Source organism: Cryptomeria japonica, chromosome 3 (genome assembly GCF_030272615.1).
Source record: "Cryptomeria japonica chromosome 3, Sugi_1.0, whole genome shotgun sequence".
NCBI classification, from domain to species: Eukaryota; Viridiplantae; Streptophyta; class Pinopsida; order Cupressales; family Cupressaceae; genus Cryptomeria; species Cryptomeria japonica.
Window position 1 is genome coordinate 974,244,159 of NC_081407.1, and position 18,610 is coordinate 974,262,768.

Here is an 18,610-nt window from a genome sequence, read left to right on the forward strand (position 1 = left end):
GTATAATAGACTAATAATTATAAAAATAATTATTAGCTAATACAAGATTACTCTAACACCCCCCCTTAAGATGAACTTAGGGAGTAGATAAAAACACTGAATGCAGGAAAGCAAAATGCAACTACAAGAAGAAGGCAAATTTGGGTCCCGACAAAAGGCCTGATGAGGTACCCAATCACAACCAAATCTCTATGAAACAGAGAAATAGAGAAAACCACATGGGAAAAAACTCTACTCCAAAAAGAGAAGGGAAAAGCATGCAAAAAATAACATGAAGGAAGGAAGGCCTCAATGAGACCCCCTAAGGACAACTTCCTTCACCCCAAGCATAGAGCACAACTGAAGATAGCGCAAAGATGCAAAAGGTTTAGTGAAGATGTTTGCAACCTACTCCTCTATAGGAATGTACTCCAAGATGAGAAATCCATCCCGAATCAACTGTCTAATGAAGTGCATGTGAAGCTCAATGTAATTAGACCTCTGGTGCTCCACTGGGTTGCGGGAAAGGTGAATGGCACTCTGATTGTCACACCAAAGAATAGTGGGACTAGCAGGAGGAAACCCAAACTCAGTCATCAACTGTCGAAGCCATAAAATCTTCTGAATAGCTAACACCATTGCTCGATACTTAGCCTCTGTAGATGATAATACAATTGCAGACTAATTCTTGCAAGACCATGTGATAGGACCAGAACCAAGGCAAAAAAAAAGGCAGAAGTAGACTTTCGATCTTGAGCATCACCAGCCCAATCTGGGTTAGTGAAGCCAACAATGTGAGGGGATCCTGAAGTATAGTGAATGACAAACTGTGTAGTGCCCCGAATGTACCTCAAAATACATTTGGCTGCTTGCCAATGGCTCTCATGATGATCATGGGAGAACCGAGAGACAAGACTAACCACAAAAGAAAGATCTGGGTAGGTATGGGTTAGGTACAACAAACTGCCAACCAACTTCCTATATAAGGTAGAATCCATAGAAGGTGTAGAACAAGTGGTAGACAAAACAACACCTGACTGAAATGGTGTGGGAGCAGGCTTGCAAGTAAGCATGTCAAATCTATGAAGCATATCAAGAGCATACTACTGCTGAAGTATGGAAATCCCATCGGAAGGTTGAATAACCTGTAGGCCCAAAAAATAGTGCAGAAGGCCAAGATCTGTCATCTCAAACTGCTCCATCAAGATTCGCTGAATATCATGAATCAAGAAGGATGAGCTACTGGTAATGATAAGATCATTAACATAAAGCACAATAATAACTATATCACCCCCCTGACACAGAATGTAGACTATAGGATCAGAATGACAATAGGTAAAGAGTGTGGACAGCAAGAAGGAGTCCATCTTCTCATACCAAGCCTAAGGAGCCTGTTTGAGACCATATAATGAACATCGAAGTCTACAAACCAAAGAGGAATCCTGCACAAATCCTTGAGGCTTCTCCATATAGATCTCCTCATGAATTTCTCCATGAAAGAAAGCACTCTTCACATCCATCTAAAAAATTGTCCATCCCTATGAAGCTACTAGAGAAAGTACAAAGCGAATAGAATTCATCTTGGTGACAGGAGCAGAAGTCTAAGAGTAATCAATACCCTCCACCTGAGAAAACCCCTTTGCAATAACACAAGCCTTATACTTATTAATAGAACCATCTGCAACATACTTGGTACGATACACCCACTTGCATCGAACCAAATTTCTTCCCTTCGTAAGAGAATAAAGATCTCAAGTATGATTCTTCATCAAAGAAGAATACTCCTCAACCATGGCCCTATCCCACTCTGGGTGACCTATCGCCTTTGAAAATTTTTGAGGATCATCCAAAATGGCATGACTCAGAAGACTAGAACCAAATGTTTGTGCATGAGTACAACAAGTGTCAGTAGGATCACCTACCATAGAACCAACAACATCAACTGTAAACCGGTCCCACTTGGGCAAAGGCTGAGCAGCGGGTGGTGGTGGTGGTGAAGGTGGGCCATCATTTCCATCATCCTCAAGGAAGAAGGAATCCTTAAAATATGAACAGGGAGGAGGAGGCAGTGAGGGAGAAGTTGATAATGGAGAATCCATATAAGGAAGGCGCTCATCAAATTGGGCATCTCGCCTAAATAGGACCTCTTTGGAATCAGGATCAAACAACCTGTATGCCTGAACATCCTCACAATAACCAACAAAAATGAGTGGTCGACTCTTCCTCTCCATGGCTTTCCTCTGAGTATCTAGAATAAACACCCAAGCCTCACTACCAAAAACTCGAAATGAAGAAACATCAAGCTTGACATGGGACCAAGCCTCCTCAAGAGTCACCTGGCGCAATGCCTTATGAGGCATCTGATTCTAAATATAGGTGGCACAATTAACTACCTCAGCCCAAAAGGCAGGCTGCATAGAACATGACTGAAGCATACAATTGGCCATCTCCCTTAGTGTTTTGTTTCTATCTCTTAGCAACACCATTCTGCTGAGGGGTGTGAGGAATTGATAATTGATGCAGCAAACCATGCTATGTGCAGAAATCTGTAAAAGCTCGATTCACATATTCTCTCCCATTATCTGTGCGTATCCTCTTTATAGAAAGATTAGACTACTTGTCTACAAATTTCTTAAAGACTCGAAATGAATCAAAGACATCAGACTTGTACTTAAGAAAGTACACCCATGTGCATCTGGAGAAGTCATCAATGAAAGTGAGCACATACTTGGACCCTGAAAAAGATGGAGTCAGAAATGACATAAGATCATTGTGGATCAAATCCAAGGGTGCCTTAGCACGGGTGGCTCTGCCTGTAGGAAAGGGATCACGATGAGTCTTTCCAAGTGCACAACCTTGACATACACCATCAGTACAGGATATCTGAGGGAGCCCAATAACAAGTGCTTGTGTGTTCATCTATTGTAAGTATCTATAGTTGACATGGCCAAAATGCTCATGCCACAGTCTGCTCACTGAATTTGCATGTGCTATAAGAGAAACACTTGAACCATCTGGACTCTCAAAGCCATCAGACCGATATAACCGAGAATCAGGATCAACACTGCCAGTAGCCACAACCAAATCAGGGTAATGGAGCTCTCGAATAACCACATCATATGGTGAGAACTCAATCATTTTACTAGAGCCAGAATGACAAATCTGATAAACAAAGAGGAGGTTCATAGAAATGTCAAGAACCAAAAGGACATCCTAAAAACAACCACCTATCAATGGAACAGAACCTGAACCTGAAACTAAAAGTTTTGTTGAGTCACCAACTGGAATCTATAAAGTATTACTATGAGCAAGTGAGGTAAAAAGCTGTGGTGAGTGTTTCATGTGGTGAGAAGCCCCAGAATCAATAATCCAAGTGGATGCAGAAGGAATAGCTCATGCAGAAAGAGCATGTCCTTTCCCAGTAGAAGAGGAAGATGGAGGCTGAGGAGGAGAAATATGATGTTGCTCCATAGCTGCCTCTAAGGCCTCTAATTGTTTCCAACAATGAGAAACTGGATGACCTTCTTTGCCATGAAAACTGCAAAGTTCGTCTGACTTCTTCTTAGTCTTGAAGGAAGACTCACCAGACTTAGAAGAGTGCTCATGTTTGGGATAGGAATTTGGTTTGTAATCAGACTTAGGTGGTGGCTTGGAGAAATACTCACTACCAACTGAATCTTTCTTAGGCTTCAGTTTCTATTTCTTGTTCTCTTTAGATGTTTGAGAAACCAATGCTTTTAGTTGTGATCATGTGAGAGTGTCCAACTGAGATAGGTGAGCCTGCTCATGAGTCAAGCGATCAAAGAATACATCAAAAGTAGGCATGGTGAAGTGTGTACCCAACGCATCCATAGTAGAATAAAATGTGGAAGCAAATATCTGATAGGGACCTCAAAGCTTAGAGAGAATCAGGTAGATACCCTCTAGATCTGTCTTATTCTTACCACAAATGTGTAAGATAGATCTGGTTGTTTTGAACTTGTTCAGAAAATCTTCAATGTGAGGAAAAGAATCAGGTAACAAGGAAGAGAGCTCGACCTTAATCTTTAATGCTCTGAACTCATTGACAGTACTAAAGAGAGTTTCAAATTTGGACCACATAGCCTGAGGAGTGAGAAAACCATCAAGGTGAAAAAGAAAGTTGTCTGAAACATGTAAGCAAATGACACCCATAGCCTCATCGATCTTATTCCAGTGCTAAAGAATCTCAAAAGGATGCTGCAACAATGACTGATCCACATCCAAACAGGACCACAACCCCCTTGACCTGAGAAGCCTCATCATACGAGCTTTCCAAAGGTGATAGTTCTGGGATGTAAGAAGCTCAACTGAAGAATCTGCCATGGGCACCTGGACCAGCTCTTGATTTTTTTAATTAAGTGATTTTTCATACTAGACAGAAGATGCAGAAGGGGTTTTTTTTGTTTTGTTTTTAGTTTAGGTATTCTGATTTTCTAAAATAAATTACAGAAAAATAGTAAAAAATAACACCCCCCCACAATATGTAAAACAAAAACCCAATACAATCTGATAGCCAGAAAATAAGACAAGAGCAAAGAAAATGCGACAGACACTATCTTGTGTACCTGGTGATTTTTATAAAAAAACAAATAACTCCAAATCTAAGAAGAACTCTCCAAGACCTTTCTGATGCCTATTTGCTTTCCAAAAATGGAGTCTGGTTGCCCAATTTATGGCTCCTGGAGTGCAGAAAAGAGCTCTGACTAGGACGGCAAAAAATAGGTACCAAATGAAAAAAATCAACAAATCTCACCACCCGATCTGAGTAGGGCTTGAGAAGAGCTTTTTGGTGCCTATTCATTTTCAAAAATCCGACTTCGTTTACCCAAGTTATGGCAAAAAGAAAAAAAACCCTCTTGTAGGGCATAAAGGGTTAAAAAAAAAAAACTCGAAAAACGTGCCTATAAGGGTCAAACTCAGAAAAAAATTCCCAGAGCTAAAGTTGTCCAAACAGGAAAAAATTTATAAGAAAATGGGGGTTTTTGGGTGTTCTGAGCTCAATGGTGGGATCCTTTTGAGCTCAAAATGCCCAGAAACAAAAAAGATACCTCAGATCCAAACTAAAAAACTCTGAAAAAGAACTAAAACCCTTGCCTCCATAGAAAATCTTCTGAAAAGAAATTAGGAACAAGCAGCAGCAGATGATGGCTCTGATACCATGAAGAAGTTGAGAAAGTACAACTTCTGAGATCCCAAGAGCATCTGCAAGCAAAATATTTGTCACAAGAGAAGATTGGAGACAAAACACAAAAAAGGCTCTAAAGAAAAGATTATCATTTCAGAGAGGGAATTCAAAAAGAAAAGTTACAATACAATCCTTATGACAGGAGAATAGAAACCCTAAAGATGTGCAACCCTAAAGAAACCCTAAAGGGATAAAGAGTATTTAATCATTAGAATAATTATTAAATACCTACAATATTATTAAATGCCTAAGTTTAGCTTAAGCGCAGAGTATAATAGACTAATAATTAAATAAATAATTATTAGCTAATACAAGATAACTCTAACATATACTATCCCCGTTAGACGAAGCATTAGAATTAAAGCCTCCCAATGTTTAATTACTAAGGAGATGGAGCCTAATTTGGGTGACTTCTTTAATGAGGATCATGCTAATTCTTCCCATCCTAATCATGTCCCTATTCACACCCCATTGATGAAACCCATGATGAAGAAGAAGCTTTAACTAGGGTCTCTACAGATCAACTTTCCACATTGTACAATCAATTTGAAAACTTTCAACAATGGGTGTCCCAAGAATACCCTAATAGTGAAGCTCTTCCATTATTTTAAGGCCTTAAGTACATGATTCAAAGTGATAAGAATGGAATTGATGTATTGTGTGGCATTGCACATATTGTTGATTCTAATGTCATGCCTATCTAGAGTTGTGTTGAAACCCTAGGTTATTCAAAACCTTCAACACAAGTGAATCCTTCAATTCCTCTAACTACTCTTATGACTAGTATTCCTACTTTTAACTCCAACATCATGGCTATATCAACTCAAAATGTCATTCCTACAACCATTAGTCATGGGGGAAATCCCTCTTCTTCATTTAATCCTCCATCTTTACCTATGTCTGCCATAAGTATTCATGTTATCCCTCAACCACTCAATGTGACACAAGGGGGCAATTCCTTCAACAAATTTGTTCCTCCTTTAAGTGTCCCTTTTCCCACCCAATCATCACCTATGCCTACTTATCATAATGTCCCACCACCTTATTCTCAGTCCATGCCTTCTTTCAATAACATCACACCACCTTCTCAATCAACTATCTCTAACATCAATTCTTCTACCGAAGCGACAATTATTAATCTTGCTCAAATCGTGTCTTCCTTACAACAACAAATTGCTTCTATGAGTCAATCCAAGTTTAGTGTGCCCACCTTTGATGTTGCGAGCCAACTTTCTCTTGATATTGTTAAAGTCGTTCCACCTAAACATGTTGAGATCCCTCAATTAGAACTCTATAATGGAAAATCAATCCTCTTACGCATGTCAAAACATTTCAAACCTTGTGTACTGATTTTTCTTATGATCAAAGATTTCTTGCAAAATTGTTTACAAGAACACTAAGAGATAAGGCTTTACAATGGTATTTCTTTTTGCCTTCTTATTCTATCACTTCCTTTCAACAATTGGCAAATGCTTTCATCCAACAATTTCAAAACAACATTGGTCCTAAAATCACTTTGACTGATTTAATGCATTGTAAACAAGGTGTTAAAGAAAAAGTGATTGATTTCATTGGTAGGTATACACATTTGTGTGCTCAAATTTCTTTTCATGTACCTGATAATGATATTCAAAGAATTTTCATTTCTAATTTATAAAAAGATATCAAGGAAAATCTTATTTTGTCTGAGTTTACTTCATTTCCGCAGTTGTGCGCAACACTCCACAATTATCAACTGGTTGTGAGTCAAATGGAGAAATCCACTCCTATGGCTCCGAGTGATAAGAGGGAGAGTGTTCAACAACTATTTGCGAAGTTCAAACCAACAAAAAGATTCATCAAGTTCAATGATACAATCAACAAAAACAATGTGAATGCTACAACAGGTGTGCCTTCTATTTCTAATTTTTTCCAAAGAGAAAGACAATTTACTTCTTTGAATGAATCTTTACATAGTATTATGTCTTAGTTGTTGCAAATAAATTTTATCAAACTTCCTCCTATAAAACCAGTTGATCCTTCTAAACTTGCATACCCTTATTTTGATAACAATTCATTTTGTCAATTTCATTGTCAGCTTGGTCATGACACTGAGAAATATTTCGCATTGAAAAATAAGATTCAAGATTTGATTGATAATAATACTATATCTATGGCAGGTGTGAATGATAAAGGGAATAAATTAGTAGCTCCTCCTAATCAAAATCTTAATATTTTCACTGATCCCTTGCCTTCTCATACCTCTAATGTTATTGAGATTGTGCCTAATTCTTTCTCTTCTAAGGAATTCACCTCCATGGCTCCGAACTTGGTAAATATGGTAGAAAAACAAGATGCGCCTAAGGATCCTTGTATTACATTTGACCCTAGTGAGACCATTAGAGCACCCGATGGCCCTTTATACATAGTTGCAAAGGTTAAGGATATACCTTGCTGTGGTGCCCTTATTGATCCCTCTTACATGGTTAAAGTCATAACTGAAGAGTATCTTTTCACTTTACGATTGTATAAACCAATATATGATGCTTCTAATGTGGTTGTAAAGTTATTTTGTGGCTTCTCTTGTCCTACCATTGGATCTATCACCCTTCTTGTTGAAGTTCATACTAAATCCATGGATGTTGACTTTGTTATCATACCCTCTTCTGAGCAATTACGTGTGAAGTCGGGCTATCCTTGGCTATCTTCCATTAACGCTATTGCTTCTCCAATCCACAAGTGTCTAAAATTTCCTCACAATGCAAAAATAATAACCATGAACCATAGCTTATTTTGTCCATCTGAAAGAAGCCCTAGTGTTCCTATTGATTTCTTTTGGCCTAAACAATTTCAATCTCTTCCATCAAGGAGCGATGATCTTTCCCAATCTTATCAAAAATAGAAGAAAGATATGATCTTATCCTTAAGTCAACCTAGATCCCCAACACTTTAAATTCCTATTATTATTAAATATAAGGTTCTTCCCCTCACGGATAGAACTAATCTCCCTCCTAAGGAAGATCGTCAACCTATTCCTATGGATGTTGCTATACCTTCTCCTAAGAAGAACAATAATATTCTTCCTAAGGTTAGACCTATACCTCCTCCTCATGATGGACCTGGTCTCCTTCCTACATCTAATATTTCTCCTTTATATGGCACAGTTCCACCTCCTTCCTCTTATCAAGAGAAGAGGCCTGCTTCTCCTCTTGTTCAACCAAAAATACCTCAACCTAAACCTTCAACGATCAAGGAGAGAAACATTCCTACTTTTTCAAGTGTTCCTCGTCCTTCTCAACCTTCCACTAAGACTCGATGGAATCGTTGTGCGAGAGAACTCCAACAAAGACGTTGTGTTTGAGCTTGTGAATCTATCCCTCAAAATACTCAATCTCCTCAGACTCTGAGAGTTGACATGATTCCCTTTTCTCCCAAGCAATATGTTCAACCTACATCTCCAAATCATAAGTTGCACAAAACATGTGATGGTTTTACTCCTATTCATGTTCTTGTTCCTCTTTCTCTAAAATTTGATGAAGAAATGGGTGAAAATGTTATTCATGATGGCAATACAACTCCTAATGCTTCTGATAGTGAGTATGAATATGTTGATGTGGACAAGCATTTATCAACTGAATTTTCACAAACCCTAATCCTAGCTCCTAGAATCGAACAAAGTGACTTACCACATGAGCTTAGTCCTTGTTTGGATCTTGTGATAGCTCCATCTACTATGCTTGATGTTGCTCCTCTAAAGAGTTGCTCGCCTTCCCAAAATAGTGATCAGCAAGATCAGGAGGTGGATGTCGTGCTAGATTAGCATTTTAGCATTGTAGATATTCTCTTTCTCTCCTTTTTTGCTCTTTTGTGACCATTCTTCTATGTGTATCCCTATTCTTCTATTGTTCCCTAAATGTCTACATTTAGGGATGATGCAAAGCATTGTGATCTTTTCTTGGTCTCTTTCATGTTGAATCAAAAGACATCCTCTCTTCCCTTTCTTCTAAGGTAGTGTCCTTCTTTGGGGAATGACTATTATTATATGCATATACATACATGATAAACATGATTTATCATGCAGCATACTAATCCCGAGGAAAGTGAAACTAACTCGTGTTTTGTGTTCATGATCCTTGGGTTTATTCCTCTATTGGGGGCTAAATCCTTTCCATAACGTGATTCATATCTTCTCTCTCTCTTGGGTGTATCCTACCTTAAATAAATCACTCCCGATAAGGCGCACACGATCGCTTTAACATGGGGGCATACACTCTGCTCATATTTTCCTTCTTGATACGTAGAATTACTTAGTGAACTTTGTTTTGCTTTGTAATCTTTAGTATCCTTGCTTTCATGACTCATAGTGAGGGGAACTTTGCTACTTGTAGTCATGGTTCTCCCCTTCTCAATCTTCCCTTTTACTTTGTCAATCAAAGTCGTAAGATCCTAAGTCCACTGGGTGCTTGGTGCATCTTGCCTCCTTGATGTGGTAAAAGTCTTTCAATCTTGTTTCCTTGTACTTTACCAGCAGTATTGGTGTATGCTCATACTCCCGCTAAAGTGGGGGATAAATGTAGTATCATAAAATTATGACCCTAGAAATTTTCAACTGCATTAGGGTCCTCGTGCATGCAAGATCAAATCCCCTAGCTTGATCGAAGACCGGAGACTGCTCAACCCTCCAAATTTGCTTCTCCCTTGGCCTCTCCATCACCCTGTCTGGACTCTGCCCTAGAGAAAGGGGTAGGAAAGAGGCATGGCGCCCTTGTCCTCCCAAGACAGGGGCATGGCACCCCTATCCCTGCCCTATTTTTGGGGTAGGACCTTTCCTGAGCATGCATTGTAGATTGTGCAATGAGCGGGAAAACTTCCCCGATGTATGCCTATGCCGAAAATAAGTTGCATTTTCCCTCTCATTTGGATAAAAGTTGAGAAAGTTGGATAAGTTCGATGAGTGGGAATTTCACATGAGATCAAGCATTCAAGAGCATTGAAGCATTCAAACATCCCTTCCAAGCATTGAGCATCTCAAGTCTCCCTTCAAGGCTAGGTGTTGCATTCAAGTCAAGGATTCAACCATTGAATAGGAGATTAATTCCAACATTCAATTCCACACAAGCATGTCTATCAACATTGCTATCACAACCTCCCTTGAGGTGATTTACATTACAGTCTTTCATTTACATTTACTTGCAAGTACTTTCTTTCAGTACTTGGTTAATTCCAAAGTTGGGGTTTGACCTGAAGGCAAACCTCCAATCCCAACCCATTTTCCTTTCTTTTTGTGTGTGTAGGTTGTAGGTGCGCAGCTATGCTTTCGGATTTGGGCTCCATTTCTAGAGGCAAAAAAACCCATTTCATTTCGTGGATTTTTTGGAGGACCGTGTACATTCTCACCACGGTCCGAGCAACTTTTCCTCAAATTCGCAGGGCAACTTTGTCTCAACATATTATTGCCAAATCCAGGTGCACAACTGATCTGAATTATTTTGTCAATTCAGAGCACAATACCCAAAGCAAAATTTGTGGTATTGTAAACACATAACAAATCATATAAAATTTCATTTCATTGAAAATATGTAAGAACCATACAATTTTTGGCACTTTGTGAAAAAGAGTTGTGTGCCCTTGAATTTATCCCATTTGGGAAAACTCTGTAAAAGAGAGTTGTATGCCTGGAATGTATCCAATTTGGGCAAACCTTGTAAAAGAGAGTTGTATGCTTGAGCCTGTACAATTTAGGCAATCTTGTGAAGGAGCGTATGCCCATAACTCTATAACTCCATAACTCTCCAACTCTTTGCAATTGGATTCGAATTGGGCTTATTTATAAGCTTTCAAAGAAGCTGAACATCCACCACATTTATATCCTCATCAGAAGTCGAAAAGACAATCCAGTATTGAAAGCTTATTACATTTATATGAGGACAAAAATTAATTAAAGATTAAAATATTTAATACTCTCACTTATTTCTGATCATTACTCCCTTCTTGAAAGGCAATGGGCCCCATTTCTCTATCATCTTCCAAATAAAATTCTGCCATGTAATTTGAAAGTGCTAGTGAGACTCAAGAGAATAATCGCTTCTTCCTGATCTGCTGTAGCAATAGGAACCTGGTCAGTTTGAGGCATAGCAGTTACCGGTTCCTTGGTAGATGTTGCAGTAGCTTCCTTGTTTCCTTCTTCTGAAGACAAAGAAAAGGAAGAGTTTGGCATAGTATGGGCAGCGGCTCATTGGCTGTAGATGCACCTGCAGCGATCGAAAATGGCTTTGATACCACTTGTTATCATTGTTTAAAAAATGGGTATGCTTTTTCCATTATTGGCTAAGTCTGTAATGTTTCTTGAGTCTGGTATGTTCTTGTTGCTTCAAGACTATTTCAAGTCCAAATGGGTTTAGGGTTTAGGTTTTAAATCGATTTAATGACTAATAAAAACCCTATGGCTTTTGCTTCTGCATTACTTTATTCACTTAAGTAATGGGTCCCTTTGTCATGAAAATGTACCCCCCCCTTGTAATTTACCTAGGCGGTCCCTTCAAATGTTTTAATTCTCGCTTTTAAATATGCCTTTTTCTAAATGTCTATCGGGCCTTGTATGCATCACGCAGCTTTCTATTGATCTGACGGTCCGCGTTGATTCGCGACCTAAAAGTGCTCACAATTTATCTATCGCGAAGTAGCAAAAGGCAGAAAGGTGGACCCAACACATAGGTTTGAGCCAAAGCTAAATACCGGTCAAATCCCATCTGATCGGATGGACAGCGTGATTTTGTGAGATCAAGCTAAACGTGGTTTACTCATCGCGAAGTGGTGAAAAGGGTTGGCGGGACCCAACAATGAAGACTTTCCCTTCAGTTAAAAGGTGATCAAGTCAGGCCAAGATAGACAGCTCGCGTTGTTTCGCGGCCAAGAGATGCTAGTGGTTTACTCATCGCGAAGTGGCGAAAAGGGTTGGTGGGCCCAAAGGGCAGGCTAAGCACGAAGTTAAAGGCCGATTAACTCTGTTTTGATCCAACGGTTCTCATGATTTCATGGCTGCAAGTTGAATGATGATTAGTGTTTGCAAAGTCGCGAAAAACAAGTGGAAGTCACACATAGGTGTGATGTGTAAAAATAGTTGCTACTTTTGTGGAGCTCGATAGGGACATGTCAAGTGACACATAGTTCTAAAAGATTGTTAAGGGCCCGCCAAGGTGTAACCGACGGTTATGTGGGAGTAATGAAAGATGGCACGTGGAAGATCTAGAATGGAACCTAAGCAAGTTGCCATGGCTAATGGTCGACTGCCATGTGGCGTGTATTTACTGATGAAAAGATGGGGTAAGTGATTCCCGGATGCAGGGCCCACATAAAAGGCATTCATCTCAGGATTGATCCAATGATTCTCGTTGATTCGTGGCTCGAAGATGCCCATAGATTAACCTCAGCGAAATGGCAAAAACTGCTAACCGTCAGGGTGAAACGCGGTTAGTTAGAAAAATTGGCGGTCTCGGCTGGGATTAAAGGCTGGGTAACTTGAGTTAGATCTAACGCTTGGCACGGCTTCACAAAGGGGAAGTGCTCAATTGTTAAGTATTGTGAAGTGGTGAAAAGATGGTAGGGCCCAGAACTTAAGTAGAGAGATTAAGTGGAGGTAAAGACAATGCAAGCTCCTGTGATCCAATTGCCAGCGTTGCTTCGTGAAAGAAAAGAGCATGAGTTTTATGCTCTGCAAAATAGCAAAAGAGTGAAACAGAGGAAAGACTCAGAGGAATCATGACCCGTTGGAGCTAGTTTTGAATTTGATTTGGTGAATTCAATTATGAAAAGAAAGTCGAAGCATGTGGAGTTAATTCCTAAAAAACATAAATGCCAACTTGTCTTCTGTAGTCCGCATCAACTTGATTGCTAATATCGTTTCATCGAAGTTTGTTGCAGAGCGAATTGTTGCAGAGTGATTTTCTTCAGGCGAATAATCAGGGTTTTTGTGCTTTTTCTTGATAACTCTGATTTGTTCTCAAATATTTGCCATGTGAATTACTTTGTTACAGGTCTGTGCTAGTTGCTAGTGGTGTAGTTGCTCGTCCAAAATGGCACCTAGAAGAGAATTCGCCGGGAAGGTGGACTACCAAGAATGAAATATATGTGATGATTTTTTAGAACAATTAACTATGTCCACCAATGCTGTGAATGGCATATGTGAACAGGATGTAGGAAAGCTTGTGGTCCCAAGTGTTTTTATGGATATAGACCTGTTAACTTTGATTGCATAGAATTATGATTCTGTGCCAAGGTGCATCCGGAACATAAAGGGGTTAGTCCTGATTGAAATCAATGAAAATGAATTCAGAAAAGCTTTCAAACTCAGTGAATCCTCCAATTTGTTAAAGCCTAATGATTTTGAATCATTAGCCTAGATTTACAATGTACAGAGGGATCATCTTAGGAATGGCCCATTAAGAAAGTTCTTTGTGAAGATGGGGGGTTGACAGTTGTAGGCCCCAACACAATGGAACCATTCTCCCTCAATTTATTCACCCTGAGAGCTAAGGGTATGTATTGGGCCTAATGCCAGATCTTTGGGGAAGATGCTGAAAAGAATATGCCAACCCATTATATGCTGATGATTGCCCAAATTTTGAATCCCTCTTTGGCCATTACATTTGATTATGCTTCATACCTTGCTGATACCATTCATAAAGGGTTAGTAGGAATCAAGAATGGTAAGGTTGACAAGCCATTTGGATGGTAGACATTCAGGATTCCCCTAAGAGGCAAAAAGTGGGAAAAGAAATTGAAACTAATGAGCCTCAATATTCCCCATCTCAATCTGCTATCCACATTGGAGATGAACAATTATTGCAGTTAGGGAGTCTTGGTGAGATTGCCTATACTTATGAGGAGACCCAAGAAGGGATGCCCGGAGAGCCACCAAATGCTGAAATGGATTTAACCGATGGTGAGTTAAAGGGCCAAGAATTGGACCTTACTGTTAAGCAAGCTAGTGAAGAATTCCTAGCTGACAGCAACTTCATCACATCAAGAGCTTTTCTACAATTTCTTTGGAAACAGAACATTGATCAATTCAAGATCAGATGTGAGGAAAGGGTAAATGAGTAGCCTCTCAAAGATGCAGCCCAAGTAGAAAAAGAAGTTAAGCAAGAAATGATGGAGGAGTTCAAAGCAATCACTCCTGGGAAAGGGAGGGATATGTCAGATAAAGTTGGTGTGTTAATTATCCTTGAATGGGACATAGCTGATGCATTGATCCTTGATGCAGTAAGAAAGGAATCAAAGCCAATGGAAAGTGTGACCTTCAATAAGGATAATGTTGCTCCTGTCCTATGGTCATTAAAGAAAGATGATAACAGAAGGAAGAAAAATACCTCAGATTCTAGCCTCTTTGGAGGAATGATTGTCAAGAGGGTTCAGGACATAGGAGTGGTGGAGGCAGCTAGTACTATTCTAGAAACTACAAAGTTTAATGTGGTAGTAGCAGAGAAAGAAGCCCAAGAAAAGGCTACTCTCCAATTGAAGTTGGAGACTATTTTAAAAGCTTATAATGAAGCTAAGGAAGGAATAGCAAATATGGACAACATCATCACTAAACTCCAGAGCCAATTGGCAAGTCAACATCATCAAGGTGAGCCTTCAACATTGATGATCGCTTCCTCTCCAGCAAGACCCCCACGTACTAGTCCAATTATAGAATTCCCTCCTTCTCCTATGCCTTATGGTTTCCAATCGGCCGAGACTTATCAACATGAAATGGAAAAGTTGAAACAGGCCCAGGCCTTATTTGCAAGCAAGTATGAGGAGAAGATAAAGGCAACAATTTAAAGCTTTGTTGACACTGTTGATGCTCCTACAGTATATCTCAATATGAAAAGAATTTTGGATACTCTTAATGAGTTGGATGAGGATAAGGCTATTTTAGAGCCTATTATGAATAAGTGGTTGCCCAAGGAAGGGGACTTAGAACTTATGTGTGCATCATATGATGAGGCAGAGGCTGATCTCACTATCAAGTCTACATGGATGTGTGGGGATATTTGATTGTGGGAGTATTGTAGAAACTTGGATGACTCTGTGGCCTGGATAAGGCACTGATATCTATTGTAGTTTTCTTCTACATATCTTGTAGGTCAATACTAAAAATGAATTTAAGTTTTATGTCTTTGTTTCAGTCAGTTCTAAGGCAATGAAATCCACTGGTTTTTGGGACAATGGTTATTGTGGGTTTTGTTTAGAAGTGTGAAAGAATTCACCTAGGGTATACCCGCCTGAACTTTTTATAAGTTCGAAGTGTAGAAGGTCATAAAACCTTGTCATATGTTGCTCTAAAGTTTTTGTTCTCTTTGATCCCTCTTCTGCAGACAGAGTTTATTATTTCATTACCAGGGATGTTAGGGGGAACCAAAATTTGAGAACAACAAAAGTGGCGACTTTGCTAGGGAGAGTCATACTGTTAAATCCAACTTGTTTTCAGATTTCCCATAGATTTGTGGGTGGTGACTCTGTTTGTTTAAACTAGTCCTTTTAGAAATAAGGAAATTCTAGAGAGAAAACAAGTGCAATGCAGGGAGGGAAGCATACTCGATCTTTCATGAAAAAACATCCGCGTGAAACGTTGCAAGAAGGATTACCTGAACAGTCAAGAAGGGGTCAGAAAAGGTCAGTGTTGCATGAGCCGTCGAATGTTGCTTGGGTCCAGAAAAGCAATAATACGGGTAAGATATCTGAAAGACCTGTCTATGCTAGGTCAAATTCTTCTTCAAGAGAATCTGAACATGATGTTTTTGGTTTCCATTCTGGTTTGTTTGGAAATGTAGAAGATGTTAATGTTTCGAATCAAGGTATATCTCATACTAGTGCCTCTGGAAGAGACATAACTAGTTCAAATATAGTCAGGAGTTTTGTACCTAGGACAATTGATGGAAACATTAGCTTGATTGATATTGATCAAGTCAATATATCAGACTCAAAAGAAGTTTTCCCCAATGAAGATAAGATATCCCAAGAGATAGAGGACCTAAATAGAAAAGTCCATCATCTCATCTCTTTGAGAACACAAAAAGAAGCTAATAAAGAGAGAGAAGTTAAAGCCAAATTGATGGAAAGAGACGAGCTTCTGAGACAGATTGCAGATCTTGAGGTCCTTGCTCAAGAAAAGACAAAGAGTGAGGATGAAGGTCCTGTGATCAAGGAAATTCTAGTCCCTAAGACCAAACTAGCATGTAAGTCAGTAACCCAACCAAATAGGGAGGTTTTTAGTGACCCACAACCTATCAAAAAAGCATGGAAGATGGGTCAAGATCTAAAACTACAATGGAAATCTCTCATAGATTATCAGCACATGAAAGGGAGATGGAAAGAATGAGGAAAGAAAAAGAAGACTTACAAATGGAATTGGAGAAAGCTGAGTTAGAGGTTGCTAACCAAGAGGTTAAAAGAAAAATTGGCTATCTAAAAGCTCCACCCATTATCTTTCCATCAGAAGGTCTGAATAAACCTATACCTCAGCAAGTTTCCCTCCCTCCTGTTAAAATCCAACCCACCTTGTCTGTTAATGTAGCAATAGTTAGTCAAGCCCCTGTTATTAATCAGAATAACCAGATCTCTCAAACTGAAGCCCCCAATATGAAAATGAACATGGGTAATAATAGTGTCGTTAACCCATTCCAGAGAAGACTCATCAACTTAGAGCAGGACAAGTAGTTATTTTTTGATGGAATCCCTGGATATCCTAACCATGTTCCAACTGAGTTAAGAGACAAACTCCCTAAGTTTGCTGGAAACAATGCAATTAGTGCAGAGGAACATTTAAAATCTTTTGGTGACCTGATAAATGATTATGAGATAGTGGATGAAGATGTTATAATGAAACTATTTGTCTAGTCCCTAATAGATGATGCGAGAGATTGGTATAGAGGTCTCCCTGTTAGTAGCATTGGGTCTTGGGAGGACTTTAAAAATTGCTTTCAAGAGTAGTATGGTGACAAAACAAATGTGAGTTTCATGCTTATTGAATTTCATAATATCAAAAAATCTGATAATGAAATGGTCACCGATTTCAATGCTAGGTTTCAGAAAGCCATGCATAGGTTGTATCAGGTAATGAGGTTAGATGATAACATGTGCCTGAACACTTATTACAATGCAGTTGATTCCAAAATGGCTTATATCCTAAGGGATAAAAAACCACATAGCCTGAGAGATGCATTCAGAATTGCTATTAATGTGGAGAGCAATAGGAAGGCATCTGGAAAACTGGGAAGAAGAACTGATGGTAGGCTGTGGCAAGAAACAAAACAACAATCAAACAAAGTTGTTAAGGAGGAGGATAAGATAGAAAAGTTAGTCACTGCTATGAAGGATCTAACTGCCAAAGTAAATAAGAATGATAAGCCTTACTACAATTGGCAAGACAAACCTCCCAGATTGCATGATATGCCTTATAACACCAACTGGAAGGATGGCAAGCCTCAGAATGAGAAGCCTAAGATTGCTCAGAGCCAAGACACCCCTGATCCTTTGAAAGGAAAAAATGTTCATAACATGGAGAGCACTCCTTGGTGTATTTCTTGTGATGGGCCACATTCCCCTCATTGGTGTGCAGTTGCTCAAGCCTTAGAAGAGTCCATGAAACAAGAGGCTGAGCCTGATATTAACATGTTTGAGACTGTTATAGAAAGTGATGAGGAGTCTCTGTAGAGTGAATTTAGTGACCGTGATGTGCTGGATAGAAAAAGGTCCTACCAAGGACAACTAAAACTTAATTGGCATCCTACATTGAATGTGGTAACCATTGAAGATGAAGAAGTTCATCTTAGAAGACCTAGTGATGAAGAAGTGAAAAATCTCACCAAGGCTACTATAGCTAAGGCAAAGCACAATTACAACCTAAGGAGCACCAGAAAAGTTAGTGATCAGGGTGAACCCGATTCCATGTTTATAAAAGAGGTTATTCAGAAAAGGACAACAAGCAGTGCCATTCCCCCTCAAATGGATCAAGAAAAGAAAGATCAAATTAAAGATGTACCGAAGAGTACAGGTGACAATAATATCAATGATACACAAGGTGCTGCCACAACAAAGAAGGCAAGTCAGCCTAAGGCAGAAAGAGTTAGAGCAATACTAAATTGAGTAGTAATTCCACATTTAACATGGCTCAAGCTCTTACACAAATGAAAGTTACTATCCCATTAATAGAATTATTGAAAATAAAAGAACATAGGGAAGTAGCATTGTCTTTATTTTCTAACATATCTAACAGTAACACAGTTTTACCCACCGGTTCAATTAAAAATGGAAAGGATCAGGAGTTCCAAACCCCAGAGGTTTATGTTGGAACAACTATTACTCAAGAACCATCACAGGTAGATCCTTTTTATGTCACTTTATTAGTGAATAACCGGTTGATTAAAAATTGTATGACAGACTCAGGTGCAGCTGCTAATGTAA

At 39.2% G+C, this 18,610-nt stretch overlaps 1 protein-coding gene across 1 annotated transcript in view; it reads right to left on the reverse strand.

Annotated features, from left to right (window-relative positions):
• LOC131874448 (uncharacterized) overlaps nucleotides 1-3,117 on the reverse strand; it is a 79,666-nt gene extending 76,549 nt beyond the window's left edge. The window contains exon 1 of the mRNA XM_059217830.1: nucleotides 2,991-3,117. Coding sequence (XP_059073813.1) covers nucleotides 2,991-3,117 — 127 coding nt within the window. The remainder of the gene's footprint in view (nucleotides 1-2,990) is intronic.
• Between the last annotated feature and the right edge of the window lie 15,493 nt (nucleotides 3,118-18,610).